At 52.3% G+C, this 17,432-nt stretch overlaps 1 protein-coding gene across 1 annotated transcript in view; it reads left to right on the top strand.

Moving 5' to 3' along the window:
* The window catches only part of LOC113950443 (collagen alpha-1(I) chain-like), an 87,888-nt gene that overhangs the window by 27,421 nt on the left and 43,035 nt on the right, over positions 1-17,432 (top strand). The window contains 5 exon segments of the mRNA XM_027650303.1: positions 7,127-7,277; positions 8,206-8,364; positions 8,867-9,062; positions 9,711-9,854; positions 11,552-11,593. Of these exon segments, the coding sequence (XP_027506104.1) occupies positions 7,127-7,277; positions 8,206-8,364; positions 8,867-9,062; positions 9,711-9,854; positions 11,552-11,593 (692 nt within the window).

Here is a 17,432-nt window from a genome sequence, read left to right as displayed (position 1 = left end):
CAGGTGTGTGTGTGAGGGGATAGGAGATGCACCCAGGTGTGTGTGTGGCCTGGGGGTGAGGGATGGGCAAGGCTGGAGTGACTTGTAGCTCCCCAGAGCATTTCCTAAGGCCCAAGAGCTTGAGGTGTGGGTTAACTCTCCTGGTTGCTCAGGAAGGAGATGGTTGAGAAGCTCTGAGGGATCTGAGAGGTTGGACTGGGTGACCTTTAAAGGTCCCTTCCAACCCCACACTCTTTCATGGTTCTGTGATCTCTCAGTACGTGTCTTGGGAAGTTTAGAAATGGCTTCTTTTCTGATTTCTTATTAAAAGATCCCAACCCCAAACTAAGCCAGGCCAGCAAACCCTACAGAGCAGTCCACCCTTCTGAGCTCCCCTCCCAGCCCTTCCCAGTGCTCCTTCACAGGGGTCTTTGTGCTCCCCTTTCTCAGCCTTCAGGATATGGATTTGCTCCACATTTGCAGACCCCTCCTGTGTCCTCACAAGGGCAGGAAACAGCCTCTCAGTGCACATTCTCTCCCAGCTAATGGGGTGAGGTTTTTATGCTGTCTCCTGGCTTGGGCAGTTGGGATTTGCAGAGATGAGGATGGTGAAGCCGAAGGCTGAGGTGCCTCTTCCCCACTCCTGTGCCCACCCTGGTTTCATCACCCCATTGTGGTTTAGCAGCCCTTTGCTTTCCTGCTCCTATTTCTCCCCTCCCAAACACTCTTTTCCTGCCACTTGCCCTGTTTTCCCTGTATCCTTACCCCGGGGTCATCCTTGCCTTCCAGCAGCCCTTCCTCCTCCCCGGGCTTTGTCCCCAAAAGCCTCATCCCACCCTGCTGGGCAGGCACAAAGGAGTGGCAGCACAACTGCAGCTCTGCCTAATGAGCTCCAGGAGAAACCTGCGCTCCCATTTTTCCTGCGGAAACAACGTGTCCAGCTTAAGCCCTTTCTTCTGAAAAGGTCTCGCTTCCCTGGAATTTTCTGTCCCCTCTGTGGGTGGGTGGTTGCATTCACTCTCTCCCTCTAATAGGTACAAGGTCCTCTGTGTGAGAAATGTGCCTTTTTCTTCCTGCTTTGGCTCTGTCCCCTTCCACTCGCTGGGTCCAACCCAAATTGTCTCTGCTCTCCGGAGCAGGGAGGCCAAGGTGGAAATCCTGTTGCATAACCAGCACTGGGAGCTCTGCTCTGGCTTAAACCTCACCTCGTGTGGCTTCTGGAGGTGCCCTTAAAAAGGAATTATTGGGGACAGAAGGGAAATGTGAACAGCAGGGAGCAAACATGGCACAGGAGGGGACAAGGGTGGCTGCTCTGGGCATCCTGGGTGTTGTGGGATAGAAGGAGAAGAAGGAGGAAGAGCTGCTGGAGGGTTGATGTCCTGCAAACAACATGGTGTGTGAGGGTGTCCTTGACCTTGCCCAGCCAATGTGCAGAGTCCAAACAAACATGAAGTTGCCACCGTGGGTGCCCTGGGTGCAGAGAGGGTCAGGCACAACCTCCAAGGCTGAAAATGGCCTTTAAGGGGCAAAGGGTGGTGGAATGGGAGATGCCGGGCGGGAGTGCAGGAACATCAGTCTGGTTTTGAATGCCTGTGGTGGTGTCAGTGGTGTGAGGTGCCAGCAAACCCCTGTCCCAGGAAAAAGCCCTGCTTTTCCATCTCTAAATGCAGAGAGCCTTCGTGATGAAATTCCAGCTGCGATGGAGCAGCCTCTCCAGTTCAGAGTTTGAAGAGCACGGGCTGTGATCCTGAGCAGACTCCTGGCAGGACACTGGCACAAGGCACTCAGGAATTAGAGGGAGGAAAGACCCATTAGGTCATCTGCTCCATGCCCCAGGCAGCAAACACCAGGGCTGTCCCCTGGGGTTGTCCAGCCCTGTTATTTGAGGTCTCAACCAGTGGTGCTGCATCCAGGGGAAATGACTCAGCCTGATAGACCCTCTCCCAGGGCTCCAACTGGGTTTTCCGTTGTTTATGTCGTTCCCTTTTCCCTCATTTCCCTCCTTTGGGGAGGATGGAAGGCTGAGCATGAGCTTCACATGTGTGAACAAGCCAGAGGAAAGCAGGGATGGTCGCTTTTGTGGGTCTGCAACTGGGGGTGCCCCCCAAGGAACACCTTCCTCTGGAATGCAGCCCTGGGAATGGGATGGAATGGGATGGTGGAGGACCACTACTGATCCCTGAGAGCACTGATGGGCCTTAATGACCCTGATCAGCCTCACCCAGGGCCCCCACCCAGCCCCTCATCCCAGGAGCCCCACTGAAGCTCAGCCCTGTGCCTTCAGCCTCCTCCTGAGCTGGGCTGCAGAGCCTTTGCCTCCAGCCCTGCCTCTGGCTGTGGCTCCCGGATGGACCATGGATTTCTGGTGGATGTGCTTTATCTCCTGGCACCTCTGTGCCTTGTCCCATCTCTGTCTCTTGGATGGAGATAATGGGACAGTGCATCTTCTCTTGCTGAGCTCTGGTTTGCTGCTCTGGTCCGAGTTTAGGATTGCTGGGGCGTCTGCACTAAAGCCCAAGGTCAGCCTGGCTCTTCTCTGGGTGTGATTTCTGGACTCTCAGAGCAGAGATTTCCTGACCCAACCCCAAGCACCTCAGTAGGTTTCTGAAGGGTCGTTCTGCAGCTCCAGGTTGTGTCTCTCACAGCTTTCCATAGGTGTCCCCCCTGGCACTGGCTGCTCTGCTCCCCAGCCTTGGGAACACTTCTCCCAGAACACACTTGGCACCCTGATGGCCGTGGGGGAGCTTTGCTTTGGGATGAGCTTCACCTTGGAATGCCATGTCCTATGCTCTGGCTTCACTGGCCACTGCTTGTCCTTGCTGAGGTTGGCCCTGGCACAAGTTTCCCTGGCACTGGACTGCCTTGGGAAAAATCCTGTGCTGCTTTTAGGAGCCAGTTGAATTTGGCAGTGCTGCTGAACTCCAGAAATCTCCTTTCCAGTCTGGAAACAGCCATTCTGCAGGCTTTTGTTCTGAGCTGGGGTGGCAAAGGTGTCAGTTGGGTGTGCTGAGTGTGCTCTATGGGCGGTTGGATGGACAAGGGGGAGCCCAAGGCAAACCCAGCTGGGGTGTGACCCCCTGCCCTGGGGGTCTGGGGCAGTGTCACCTCCAGGGTGGAGGCAGAAGTGTCCTGGTGGTTCAGCAGTGGCAGAGGGAGTGTTTGGGAGCAGAGCTGCTCACTGGTGGCCACTGGAAGGAGATGGGGAGGCCTGGCTGTGGAGCAAGGCACCTGAGACCTCGCAAAGCTGAAAACTCAGGAGAAAGTGTGATTTTTTTGTAAAGGAAACACAGAGTTACGGTACCAGATGGACAGTCTGTCCTTCCCCTGACTGGCTGCCACAGGGACTGCACTCCCAGCACCCTCAGCTTCCCCCTGCCTGGGATTAATCTGCTCCCAGGAAGGCTGTGACCCCACTCTCTCACGGCTGTGACTCAGACCCTGCACTGAGAATCACTTCCCAGGTAATCCCTGTCCTTGAGGAGCAGCGTGTCTGCTCCCAGGCAAGGAGAGAAAATAAACCTGCTTTGAAATGCAAAGCAAATCCGTGAGGTTCTTGTAAGTAACCAGAAATTCAGCTGTGTCAGGGTGGAGAGCTGGCCCTGGGTTAGTCCTGGGGAGAAGCTGCAAGGAAAAGCTTTGGTGCTGAGACTGTTTAAGCACTAAATCCAGTGTCAGACAACCTCATTGTGCAGCAGCTTCTGCCCCAAAATGAGAGTCTGGGGCAAAGAGCTGCAGCAACTGGAATCATATTATAGTTTGAGTTGGAGTGTCCTGTGTAGAGCCAGGAGTAGGACTGGATCCTGGTGGGTCCCTTCCAGCTCAGCATATTCTGTGGTTCTACGATAAATTTATAAGTAAAGATTAGATTTAATATAAAATTATTGAAATAGCATCTGAAATACAAATATATAAGTCCATATAAGCCTGCACTGACACTAAATTCTTACCTAAACAAATATATTTGTTCACCCTTTATACTACTGAGCATATAAAAAGCCCAAACCTTCAACAAAATGCTTGTTTTCTTTGGTTTCTTTTGGAAATAACTGAGTCCCTACTCCACTAAAACACTCCACACCAGTTTAGTTGCCACACTGCCAACCTGAACTATCAGTGTATTGGAAAACTTTGAAGGGAAAAGAAGCAAGAAAACAATTAAGGCAGCACTGTAAGCTTGCAGAAAAATATGATTTTATCTTCATATTTGGAGCTAAGAAGCCCTCTCATATCACACCACCATATCTCCAAACCCCTACTGACAATGCCTGGCATTAGTGATTTATAACCTGTGGTGTTACAGTGTGCATAAATAGGAATGGATTATTAAGTTTTTGAAGCAGTTGCTGGGCCATTCCAGAGGGAACATCTCATCCCACCCCCTGCCACGGGCAGGGACACCTTCCACTATCCCAGATTGCTCCAACCTGGCCTTGGACACATCCAGGGATGGGGCAGCCACAGCTTCTCTGGGCAACCTGTGCCAGTGTTTTAGCAGCCTCACTGCAAAAAACTTCTTCCTTATCTATAATCTAAATCGACCTCCTAAACTAAAGTTTCAAACCATCCCCCTTGTCCTTGTTCCCTGCCACCAGAGCTTCCACAGGGCACGGGAAGGTTTGGCCTTTCCCAGGGAGAACTCCCCTGTAAGTGTGTTGTTCCTAGTGCTGAGTCCCAGCTGCTCTTCCCTGACAGGAGCCACTGAACTCACACTTATTTTCCTGCCTTTGTGCACCAGCAAAGCTGATCCCTGGTTGTGGCTGCAGCCCCTGGAGAAGGAGCTTGCAGGTCCTGGCAGCAGCTGGGAAACCACCTCCCAGAAATGCTTGGGACTGAGAAGGGACAACCATTCCTGGTATTTTGTCCCCTCTGTCATCTTGGCTTGGTCTCACCCGTTCCCCACACTGTGCTGCACATCCCTTGCAATGCTCACAAACTGGGGGGTCCCTGGGGGGGCTCAGCCCTGCAGCCTCTCTGCCCTGGTACCAATTTTGCCGTGGTTTTGCTGCCTAAACCTGTTGCACATTTGTGTTGCCGAGCTGAGGGTGGCCTGGAAACATGTCCGTGCTGTGTCCATGTGGGGAGCATGTCCAGGATTTCACCTGGGATTGACAGGAAGCTGAACATGAGCCAGGGGTGCTCAGATGGGTGAGAAGGTCAGTGGATCCTGGCCTGGCTCAGGAACAATGTGGCAGCAGGAGCAGGGAGGGGATTCTGCCCCTGTGCTGGGCACTGGGGAGGCCACCCCTGGAGTGCTGTGCCCAGTTGTGGCCCCTCAGCTCAGGAAGGACATGGAGGGGCTGGAGCAGGTCCAGAGAAGGGCAACGAGGCTGGGGAAGGGTGTGGAGCACAAGTGCTGTGAGGAGAGGCTGAGGGAGCTGGGGGGGCTCAGCCTGGACAGGAGGAGGCTCAGGGGAGACCTTCTCACTCTCTGCAACTCCCTGACAGGAGGGGGGAGCCAGGGGGGGGTCGGGCTCTGCTGCCAGGAACCAGCAGCAGGACAAGAGGGCACAGCCTTGAGCTGCCCCAGGGCAGGTTTAGGTGGGACATTGGGCAGAAGTTGTTTACAGAGAGAGGGATCAGCCCTTGGAATGGGCTGCCCAGGGAGGGGGTGGAGTGCCCGTCCCTGGAGGTGTTTGAGCAGAGCCTGGATGTGGCATCAGTGCCATGGTCTGGGTGACAAGGTGGGGTTGGGTCACAGGTTGGACTCGATGATCTCAGAGGTCTTTTCCAACCCATCTGATTCTATGATTTCCCAGCTCCCCACAAACAGCAGCATCTCCTGTAGGACCCTGTTCCTTCCCCTCCTTCCCAGCAGAAGGGCTCTTTCCCTCGCAGAGTCTTCCCCGGAGGTGATGTCAGGGCTGATACATTTGTGTCTGAAGTGGATCAAAGCAGTTTCTGCTCCATTGACTGGTTATTTTCCCTCTCCGGGTGTGGATGGCTCCTGTCAGGGTGCAGCACGCCCGAGGCTGTTTGTCTGCCCTCAGATAAATCTCTCACCTCAGACACAGCGGGAATTAGAGTGAATGCAGGGGCTGGACGCCTCCCAAGCTGCAGCAGATGCTGGTGCAGATGGTGCTGGCAGAATTCCCACTGACAAATCATGAAGTGGGATTGTCCAGACTCTCCCAGTAAAGGGGCTGTGGGTCTGGAGTGATCCTACAAGGCTGGGCCAGGGGGTGCTGCCCTGAGTCTGTTCCTTGTCCCCACCCCTTGCAGGTGACAGGGTTGTTGCCACGCTGGAGGGACCTGGTTGTGGATGTCTGGGAGGTGAAACACCTGGTTGTGGATGTCTGGGAGGTAAAACACCATGTCTGGGTAGAGCCAGAGGTCTGCGAGTCTGTCTGCTAATGGAGAGGAACAAGAAACCTCAGGGTTTTAAACAAATTTTTCCTCAGGTATTTGTGTAGTTGAAAGATTCTGTAGTTGAAGGATGAACTAGGAAAGGGAAAGTCTGTGTTCACTGTGGGAGTTAAAAGCTCCTCCTGAGGCTGAAGGGATGGTGCTGCCAAACAGCCCAGACTGGAGCTCCCACCCTGTTCAAACCATCCTGCTGTTCCCAGCACAGTTCTGAAGGTGGGCCCTTCCCCTTCTGGGAAAGGGATGGATCCTGCTGGAGCTCCTGACCTTCTGATAGTGATGAACCCCTTTTGGGCAGAGAGGAGTGTCCCTGTGCTCTGGTCAGGACAGGGGAGGGACACAGTAACTTCATCCCTCTCCTTGGTCCAATTCTTTATTGAAACTGGGCAAACACCCACGAGGAAGTTTGGGAAAAGACTGAGCAGGACTTGTGGTTTAGGACATTTGTGTCCCAGGCTCTGCTTTCCAGCCCTGAGCATCCCAACTGTGTGGTTGCAAAGGTCCCACCACTGCTGGGGAAGGAACAGCCCTTCATGTCTTTGGGGCACTGGCCTTGAAACACATGTCCTGCTTCAAAATTCTCTCCTGGCTGCTTCTGAAGTTCTCTTTTTGGTCTGGGTTTACTGAATTTGTGAATTACTTTAATCTTTCCAAATTGTATACTCTTCTTCCTGGGAGTTTTGTGTGTTGTTTTGACTTACCTGTTTTTCTGTTGAAGAATGAGCAGAGAAGAGTCCTGTGTTGGAGATTTCTCAGCCACTGAGCATCTCTTTCTTCTCCCCCTAAGCAGATGAAGTGAACTTGCTGGACAAAATCACTCTCTATGCACAGGACCTCAGCAATATTTCCTTTGCCTATGATGAAGCCAACTGCAGAATCCTGGAGGTGGGGCAGTATGCCACCCTCAACATCCCCACCAGGGAGGCCTTTGGGGACAGGTAGGTGCCTTCAGGGGGTGGGGCTGGGCTGGTGGTGCCCAAAAATCATCCAGTATGTGCTTGTTGGCTCAAGGAGTTACTTTCAGACCCCATTCCGTAATGACAAGGAGATAACACATCCACTCTGTGATCTCAGGAACACTTTGGATCAGGCTGCTCCATCCCTGGAAGTGTCCAAGGCCATGTTGGATGGAGCTCTGAGCAACCTGGTCTAATGGAAGGTGTCCCTGCCTGTGGCAGGGGGTGGAATGAGATGGTCCTTAAGGTCCCTTCCCACCCAAACCATTCCATGATTCTTTGATCTTTCTGGGTGGGGTGCACAGCTCATGAGCACTTCCAGGGATGTGTTTCCTTGGTGTTCCCATCAGGGAGGCCTCTCTGCTCCAGTGGAAAGGACAAGAAAGGCAGCACAGCCATATCCATCAGCATTGCTTGATGCCAAGGTCTGTGGGGGCACAGACCTTGTGGGATCTTTGCCATGCTTGGTACAGGGCTGCTGAGGACAAGCATGTGGGACATGAAGAGAGAAGGCATAAAAAGCTGCTTGTAGCAGGGTTCCCATCCATCCCCACAGTGGGAAAGGCAGGATTCCCATGGAAAACCATGCCCAGCCACATAAGTGTGTGCTGAGACTGCTCCTGAGAGGGGTGTGCTGAGGTTCTGTGGTTGAATGGGTGTTTTATATATATAATATATATGAGTTATATGGTTATATAAGGTTATGAGGTTATATGGGCAATGCTAATTTTGGCCTGGCTGCTTCTTTTTGACTACCTGACTTTACAACTGCAATGATGTTTTTTTGCTCTTGTTTGTTTTTATCTTTCATTCTCCCTGGGGTTCATTTGTGCTGTGACTCCTTTGTTGTGCCCTGAGGGGTCAGCCCCTGGTGGCACAGCAGATGCCACGTGTGCCCTGTTCCTGCCAGGTTTGCAGATGAGCTGAGCGTGCTGATGAAGCTCAGGTACTCCCTGAAGGAGGACACCAGCCTGGTGACCATCCTCAGCCACAGGAGCCACGTGCTCTTCCAGATCAGGATCAACCCCTACGCCCTGGTCTTTGTCACCACGAGGAGGAGACACTACGAGTAAGTTCCAGCTCGGGGGGTTGTTTTTCTGCCTTTTCGTGCTTCCTTTTCCCCTCCCATGGCCAGAGTGGAGGTTTCCTATTCTGGTGGGCTTTGAGCAGTGCCCATCATGTCCCATGGCCCCCGAAGGTCCCTCAGACCTGTTGCTGTGACTGTGCAGGTTGTCGCTGCCAAACTCCACTCTGACAAAAAGAGGCAGATCTGGAATGCAGAGCAAAGAACAAAAAGGTTGAATTACCTGGGGATGAATCAAACAGGGAAAGACAGAGATACCAAAAATTTCTCAGACACCTCAAGTGGTTGTGGAATCCCCAAATCCATTGGGAAACAGCAATCCTGTGCTGGAAGACAAGCGATGGTGCTACTTGTGACAATTCTAGTGCTGTCCTTTGTGTCTGCACTGAGGGACCCTCGGAGCTGATGAGGGTGAAGCCTTATCCTGCATGAGCTGTGGGACCAAAGTTTCGTGCTGTGTCTCTTCCTTTCCCCCTGGAACACACAGGTTCCCAGTTTCCTTCCTTGGTGATGGGCACTGGCACCAGGTTGCCCTCAGCATCTCCCTGGAGAGGCTGGAGTTGCACGTGGACTGTCGGCTGGTGGACAGAGTGAGCTGGGCCAACTATTTCGGGATGGGAGTGAACACTGAGGGGCTCATCATCGTTGGAGGCCTCATCGAGTCCTTTGAGATCCCCTTTAAGGTGAGTGAGGGCAGGGCTGGGAGGGCATGGTCTGCTCCAGCTGCAGGAAGGGAGGCCTCCATCTCCCTCCGAAGGGATCCTTTGCCTTCTCTTCCTAAAACACACCCTGTGTGTTCATGCTTGGGCAGGGTGAGCTTGGAATTGTGCCGGGGGCTTGTTTTTGGCTCAGGGCAGCACAAGTGCCAGCAGGCAGGTCAGCAGTGGGGACCCCTGGGTTTGACTTCCATCCTCTCCTGTTGACCATGACTTGTACCACGTACAGGTGTTGCTGTGTGTGCAGAACATCTGGTTTGGGAGCGTGGCCCATGGCTTCACACTGACACAGGGCAGGGTTAGATGGGATATTGGGAATAAATCCTTCCCTGGGAGGGTGGGGAGGCCCTGGCACAGGTTGCCCATACCTGGAAGTGTCCAAGGCCAGGTTGGACAGGGCTTGGAGCAACCTGGTCTGGTGGAAGGTGTCCCTGCCCATGGCATCTTTGCCTCCAGCCCTTGAAGATGGAAAGGGAATGTTGATTGCCCAAACCAACCCCTGGCTATGAGGAGCTGGAGACAACCTGCTCCCACAGCCCCTTCCAGACCTTTCTCTGTCCTCTGGATGAAGAAGCAGGAGGATAAACGATGGTTTGTGTGTCCCTTCCTCCCCAGGGAGCTCTCCAGCAGCTGACCTTCGTGATGGGAGACCCCTCAGCCGCCGCCGAGCACTGTCACAGCTACAACTCCACCTGCACGGGCTCCTTCAGCCTCAGCCACCTCACCTCCTCCTGGGAGCCCTCCACAGCCTGGCCAGAGGTGTGGCAGAGGGCAGCTGACAAATTTTGGGAGCGCTGGGCCAGGCTTCTCTTTGGTTTAACCCCTTTCCAAGTGATAGCACAGCCTGGCAGAGCTCGGCTCTCCGTGCCAGGAGGTGATGGTGGGTGGTTCCTTCCCCACCCAAACCCTCCCTGCGAGTCACAGATGGGTTTGGTGTGAAGGAGGATGAGTTAAGGGGAGGGTTTCTGAGCCAAGGAAAACCTGGGTGGGTGGGACTGTGTGTGTTCGGTGTGGAACACAGGGAAGCTCTGAGGAGCTGTTGAGTAATGCTGCAGCTGGAGCTGGGCTTTTGGGAGGGGGTGACAGCTGTCCTCGGGAATTGTACACCACTTTGGAATTCTTGCTCACTCCCAGCAGGATTGTACACCCTTTGGTGCATCATCGTGCCACAAGTTGTCCCTCTGTTCTTGCCAGCATTGCTGGAAAGTGGAAGTTCAGGGGATTTTGTTTTTATTACAGTGTTAAGTAAATCATCAAGAAATTTATCTGTTCCAGAAAGTCCAAATCACTCAATAAATCCCCAAAAAGACATGAAACACCCAGGCTTTCCTCAGGAGCTGCAGTTGGCCCAGGGAAGTGCCTCATGTCTTAGGCCAGGGATATTAGAAAGGAGCCTGGAAAAGGCTGGAGAGAGGCAAGTGTTGAACGCCAGGGTTTGGCACAAACCTCCCACTTCTGGTGGCCTGGTGAGGAGCTGGGACAGCTGCCAGGAAAGGGCAGTGTCAGGGGGGGTAACTGGGTGTGGGATGGGCCATCTGCCCTCTCTGGGGCCTGCCCAAGGTTTCCTTTGGGGTCCTGGTGCCAGCACATCCTGGCAGCAAAGAGGGAGTGATGACACCCACCCAAGTGACACCCACCCAGGTGACACCCACCCAGTGACACCCACTCAGGAAAGCCCTTTGGTGGCTGCTCCACTCCCACCATGGGCTGCAGCAGTTTGTGTGTTTATTATTTTAAGAGGAGGATTTTAGGGAAAGCCCTGATCAGGAGGGATTAAGTAGGAGCAGCTTTGCCAGGGAGTAAATGCGGAGGAGGCTGAGTGTGTGACACAGGGCAGGTCACACTGGCTCTCTGCTGCTCTGAGGGACAGTGGGGTAACCCCTGGCCATCCCAAAATGCATTTCTCACACTGACAGCCTTTGGAGGGCGTGGTTGTGGCTCTGGGATAAGTTGGACTCACTCCCTAGAGCCGAGAGATAAGGACAGATCTCTCATTTAAATGCTCCAAGATGTGTCCTCTGAGCCTGGGAGGTGATGGGCTCATTTTAACATGTGTATTATCCTGAGGTCTGGAGGCCTGGAGCTTTGAATGGCTCTGGTGTCTCACCCAGCAAGGAGAAAGTTTTACTTGAAGCATCAGTAAGTTGACTGCAGGTGGGAAAATTCTGCCCCACATCCCACGAGTTCCCACACCTTGCTGGCCCTTCCCAAGGACTGATGAGCTTCCAAATGAAAAAAAAAAACCTGCAAAAACCACCCAAACACTTGAGGGGTTTAATCCAAAGCTATTCCCTCCTGTTCCTCTGAAGGATTGGCTCCCAGTGGGCATTCCCTGGATTCTTCCTGTGCCCTCAGAGGCAGTTCTTCCATCCTGGAGCCAACAATAAGCACATGGTTAAGCCAGTGCTGGTCCTTGGGCAGTGATATTTTCCCTCTTTCTCTCTCCATCTCTCCAGGTGCCAAAGGAAACCAATGAAATCCAGGATTCCTCTGCTCAGGTGAGACTCTCCTGCATCTCCCCTCTCCTGTCCCTCTGCTGTCCCACCCCCAGAGTATCTCCTGGGGACATGAGTTTCTCTCATGAGCAACAAGGTAAACCCCAAAATTCCCACAACAAGGCTACTAATTATTATTTTCTTGGCTATTGGTCGTTATTTTCTTTACTGCAATATTTCTCTCTAATGATTTGGATGTAACTTGGCTTGTCTGGGAGCTGGTGGAGGCCAAGGTGAGTGTTCAGGTGACCTTCCTGAGCTCCAGTGAGCCCCAGAGGGATGGTGATGGAGGTGGAGATGAGATGGATCGGGTCACCACCTGCACAGAGGTGTTTGTGAGCCCTTGTGCAGCTGGATTAGCTTGGAGGGAAGGCAGTGAAGGTCAGCAGGGTGGCAGGAGAAGGCAGGAGGTTGGACATCCACAGCTTCTGCCCACGTGTGGGATGTGATGCGGGAGGTGGAAAGGGCTGGAGCTCTGCAGTGGGAGGAGGCAGCTGTGATTCTGGGGGTTTAGAAAGCATCCCCCTGCCAGGGCAGGGCTCCTTGGCTGCTCTGGTGCTCATGGCACTGGGGTTGGGGGTTGATTGTCCCATCTGCTCTCCCCCAGCTGGAGCTTGGGGCACATTCCAGCTCTCCCGTGTGCCGGGAGGATGAGGGAGTGAGCAGAGTGAGGCTGGCTGCAAGTCCTTGGTGCTCGTGCTTTGTTTGGGATTTCCAGCCAAGATTTGTTGTTCAAGTTCATGCAAACAGACATCCTGAGGGGGAAACCCGCCAGCAAATGGAAATTGAGATTTGTGTATGTGTGTGTTGTGTGACTGAGCAGCTGATTCCTTCACTCCCCTCACCCTCCCAGAGTCCTTCATTCCCCTCACCCTCACTATTAACTCTTTGGGGAGGGTTTCTCTTCTCACTCCTGGCTTTAACTGTCTGGTTACACCTCGATAACTCCTTTGTGCAAACCTCTTGTGTGGTGCAAAAGTGATTTTTAGAGCAGGTTCATCCCCTCTGCCCCAGGGTTCGATCTTGACACCTCTCGGGTGAATGTGCTGCAGGTTTGGGGTGATGGTGGTTGGGTTTGGCATGAACTGAGGTGGCAAAATCACTCAGAAAGGTGGGCTCTGCCTCCCTGCAATCAGTCCTGGTGGCTCCTGGTTGGGATTTGATCCCCATCATCCAATGCTCCTTTGCCAGCGGGCTCTCCCTGCGCCTGGTGAGATGTCACCAATTATGAGAAAAGTGGTGAAATTCGTGGGTCTACAGGGGAAACCTAATGATATTCTGGATTTGGGACAAGTTTATTTTTCGAGCTTTTAATGAGGACCAGAGATGCCTCGGAATCTTTGGCGTTTGTATTTATTAAATGGAAAAAAAGAAGTGCTACTAATGCATTACAGTTTGGAAATAATGGAGAGCAGAGCAGGGCTGGGCCACAGCTCTGCTTTGTAGTTGAGCTCTCCCTGCCTTTGTTCCTTTAGAAGTAAATTGGTAGATTGGTGAATTCCTTAATTGCTAATTAGAGCTAAATAATTACATAAGCTCAGGGTGATGGTGGAGGAAGATATAAGTGAGTGAAGGCAATAGTTTAGCAGCCTAAATGACACCTGGATTGCAGCCTGTTCCTGTTGGGAATTTTTTTCTGAGGGGTTAAATTGTCATTTCTGTGTAATCTTTGGGATATAGATGGTGTTGAGAGACTTTTCCTGCCTTTTGTCTTCTCTTTGACTGTCTGTGCTCGACGTGAGCAGGAGGGCTGAGCTGGTTGCTGAACTGAATGGCTTTTTCCAAAGCAATTTAATCTGGGATCCTAAAGCCATTCAGCAAACAGTCAAATAAAGCTTAAATCCCACTGATTTCCAGAGGGGAAAAAACTTCACAGGTTTAATTATCTGGGCAGTTCAAACTCCTTTGGAAATTTCTTCTTGGTTTAAAGTTGCCGTGAAGGCTCCGGGGAAACGCTTGGTTCGGTCACGGTGTGTCTGTTCTTTCATCTTCAGATTTGTTATTGAGCAGAATTAGTGTTGGAATCACTTGTTCAGTCTCATTCAGCCCCAAAACCGCTGGATAGTAACAGCTCCAGCCTTCCTTTGAAATCAGAGCAGCCTGAAGCTGATGCTCATCTTTCAAATACCTGTCCCAAAGGGCTCGTGCTTGGTCACCCCAACTAATAAAGACCAGCCCTCAGGTGGGAACTGTCAGTCCTCCACCCCTCTGTTTCCCTGGAACTCTGGGGCTGCTGGTTCCTTGGATAAGCTGGTCTAACACCAGATATCCCTGTGGGGGTGTGGGGAAGTGACTGACAGCTGGAGCCCAGCACTATCTCCCCTGCTCTCTTATCTGGAGATGGTTGTCCTTGTTCCTGAGAGCTCAGATATCTCAGCCACCTGCAGAGCTCTGAAACCAGTTTCTCAGGCAGGATAAGATCTGTGGATCATTTGTTGCCCCTCAAACCCACCGTGAGATCAATGTAATGAAAGGAGTGTGTTCCTATGCAGCACAGTGGTTTTTAATCCCCAAACCACGTGGAAGGAATGAAGTGCTGTTCCCTCCAGCCTCACCACGGGACACCCTCCGCTGGGAATTCCAGCTGCTCTTCAACCTTTTACCAGCTGAACTTCTGCCTGGGCTCAGCTTTTGTGCCCCTGTTGGCTTATAGGGGTTGTCCTGAGCCAGAAGTGTTGCAGGAAGGGCTTGGTTGGCTTGGCTTGGCCAGCATCATCTCTGCTCCTACTCGAGGAGCTTCCCAGACCATTGTGGTCCCACCAGCACCTCGTGTCCTGGTGCAGTCTGTGTCTGTGCTCAGGGCACCCCCATCCCCCATGTGCAAGCCCAGCAGGGCTCTTCTCTGCTCAGGGCCACTTAGAAATGGGGTTTGCTCTGCTTTTGCTCTGCAGAGGTGAGGCCTTTGTGCTGCCTTTGTGCTGGGCAGGAGCACAGGGAGCCCTTCGGAGGCTTTGCAGCCTGAATGTGGCCCCTGGGTGTGGAGCTTGCAGGGATGTTTAGGATTGTGGGTGCCTGGGTAGGACACCAGGGAACCCTGAACATCCCCCTGGGGAAATAGGGCATTGCTGAGGCATCTCACAGGGACCTCCAAAACACAGGGCAAAATATAGGGACCTCCAAATAAAGACCATCTCATTCCAACTCCCTGCCATGGGCAGGGACACCTTCCAGTATCTTTAGGTACCTTTCCAGTAGCTAAAGGGGCTCCAAGAGAGCTGGAGAGGGACTTTGGACAAAGGCATGAAGTGACAGGACAAGGAATAAGGGTTTTAAACTAGAAGAGCAGAGATTTAGATTGGATATTGGGAAGAAATTCTTCCCTGTGATGGTGCTACCTTCTACTAGCCCAGGTTGCTCCAGCCCCATCCAGCCTGGCCTTGGACACTTCCAGGAATCCAGGGGCAGCCACAGCTTCTCTGGGCAACCTGTGCCAGGGCCTCCCCACCCTCACAGGGGAGAATTCCTTCCTAATATCCAGTCTAAATCTCTCTTTTAGTTTTAAAACCATTCTTCCTCGTCCTTTTGCTTCATGCCTTTGTCCAAAGCCCCTCTCCATCTTCCTTGTAGCCCATTTAGGTACTGGGAATCATTTCTTTGGTTTATTTATTTTTTCAGTCTTACAATGGATTCACTTCCCAAATCCAGCACCCGGGTACCACACATGGAACTTGTAAGGAAACATTTCTGGCACTGAGGAAGTGGCTCCTGCCCTTGTGGCCTGAAGCAACAGGAGAAGGACCAAGTGACACCTCAGGGCAGCCAGGGCAGAGCAGGGGGAGGCTCTGCTGAGCACCAGAAGGGGTTTCTCCTCCCCACACTCCTGCTGCAGACCCACAGGTATAACTGCCTGCCCTGATCTGCTGCTGGACACAGGATTTCCTGGCAATTTTTCCTTCTTTCAATCAGTCCAGCCTTGATTTCCAATCTTCCCATGGTGGAGCCTCTTCCAGGAGCTCAATGCTACAACGAGCTGGAAGGAATAATTTATAATTGTCTTTCTCTGATCCTGAGCTTGTGGATCATATTGTACCTTTGGCTGTGGATGGAAGAGGCTCCTATTCACAAAAATGTGCTTCCTCAGAGAAGACACTGAGCTCTGAACTGGGTTTTACCCAGCCTGACCTGGCTGAAAACCAGGGCAGAATGTGACTCTGGTTGTCTGGGCTCCTGGAGACAGGGATGCTCCAAGCTGGGTTTTAACCCATTTGCTATTTAGTTGAGTTTTTGGGTTGTGGCATCAACTGAAAAGCCCTGCAGAAGTCCAGCATCACTGCCCCAACACTGTTCTCTTGGTCCATAAAACACTCTTGGTCTCCTCAGGCAAGAAGCCAAGTTAGTTACACAGCAACTCTTTCCAAACCCATGGCATTAATTACATTATCTCTGGTTTCTTTATTAATGAGCCCCATGTCAGTTGTTCTGTTATTTTGCTTGGGCTCAGCTTGAGGGAAGAGCTCTGTAATTATTCAAGGCCTCCTGTTTGCCTTTTTTTTCCCCCTCTTTTTTTTATTTTCCTCTTTCATATTGGCACAACATAAAGCCTTTTCCCAGTCCCCTGGAGCTTCCCCAGCTTCCTGAGCCAAACTGAAAACTCAGAGCTCGTGTTGGGGAGAGCCTGTGATTTGAATGCTTTTTGGATTGGATTGTGGGGACAGGATTGAGAAACTCCCCCCTCCTTGTCACTTCTGGAATGGAAAGTGGTTTGTTGTCATTTGGTTGTGTCATCTGGCTTTTCTGAACAGAAGGGGGGATTCTCCAGCCCTGTTGCTGCTGCTGGTTCAGTCCCTGCCACGTGGCAGAGGGTCCCAGAGGGGATGCACCAAGGCCTGGCTGGGGCAGAGGCTCCTCCTGCCTTTATTTTCCTTGCTTAACTTGATTTTCTGCAAATCATGGCATTGCTTATCACGTTCCAATCCCTTTTTAATCCTGTTTTATCATTCCCTAATGGCTGCTTTCAATTTGGGCTCATTCCCCACTTCCCAGCTGGAATTTCTGGGAGTTCAAACCCACATGCCTTCAGCCTCAACTCTCACGCTTTTGGGCAACTTCAGAGCTGTTCCCAATTTGTCCCTCTCAGCTGGTTCCTCTCTAAATTTGGCCTGTTTGAAGGAGCAAGCCTGGATGGTATTGATTTTGGCTGTTAGTGCTGTTTACACAGAACCAATATAATTCAGCTTGTGCCTCAGAGACCAGTAACTTTTAGCTCAGGGATCCATTTCCCCTGAGCTTCTCCAGATGGGAGTTTCCAGTGGAGACCTTTCCCATGTCAAGCACTGAAGCTGAATTAAAAAACTCGTGGCTGCAGTGGGCAGGAATTCCAGGCTGTGCTAGTGGCAGCTGCCAGGGCTTCATCCAGCTTCCCACTGGCATCTCCTGGCTGGCACAGCCTGGGGGTCTGTTCTGCACCAGCTTCATAGAAATGTGGAATGGTTTGGGTTGGAAGGGACCTGAAAGATCACCCAGTTCCACCCCCTGCCATGGGCAGGGACACCTTCCACTGGACTAGATTGCCTCAACCTGGCTTTAAACGCTTCCAGGGATGGGGATGGGGCAGCCACAGCTTCTCTGGGCAACCTATGCCAGGGCCTCACCACCCTCACAGGGAGGAATTTCTTCCTAATATCCCATCTAACCTGTCCTCTGGCAGTGGGAAGCCATTCCCCCTTCTCCTGTCGTTCCAGGCCACTGCAAATAGTCTCCATGTTTCTTGTAGCTCCTTCAGGCACTGGAAGGCCACAATTAGGTCACCCCAAAGTCTTCTTCCCAAACCTTCCCTTCCCTTCCCTTCCCTTCCCTTCCCTTCCCTTCCCTTCCCTTCCCTTCCCTTCCCTTCCCTTCCCTT

This window comes from Corapipo altera, unplaced genomic scaffold (assembly GCF_003945725.1).
Source record: "Corapipo altera isolate COAL_440 unplaced genomic scaffold, ASM394572v1 268, whole genome shotgun sequence".
Taxonomy (NCBI): Eukaryota; Metazoa; Chordata; class Aves; order Passeriformes; family Pipridae; genus Corapipo; species Corapipo altera.
Note: the sequence above shows the minus strand (reverse complement) of the source record. Positions and strands in the feature narration are given on the sequence as shown.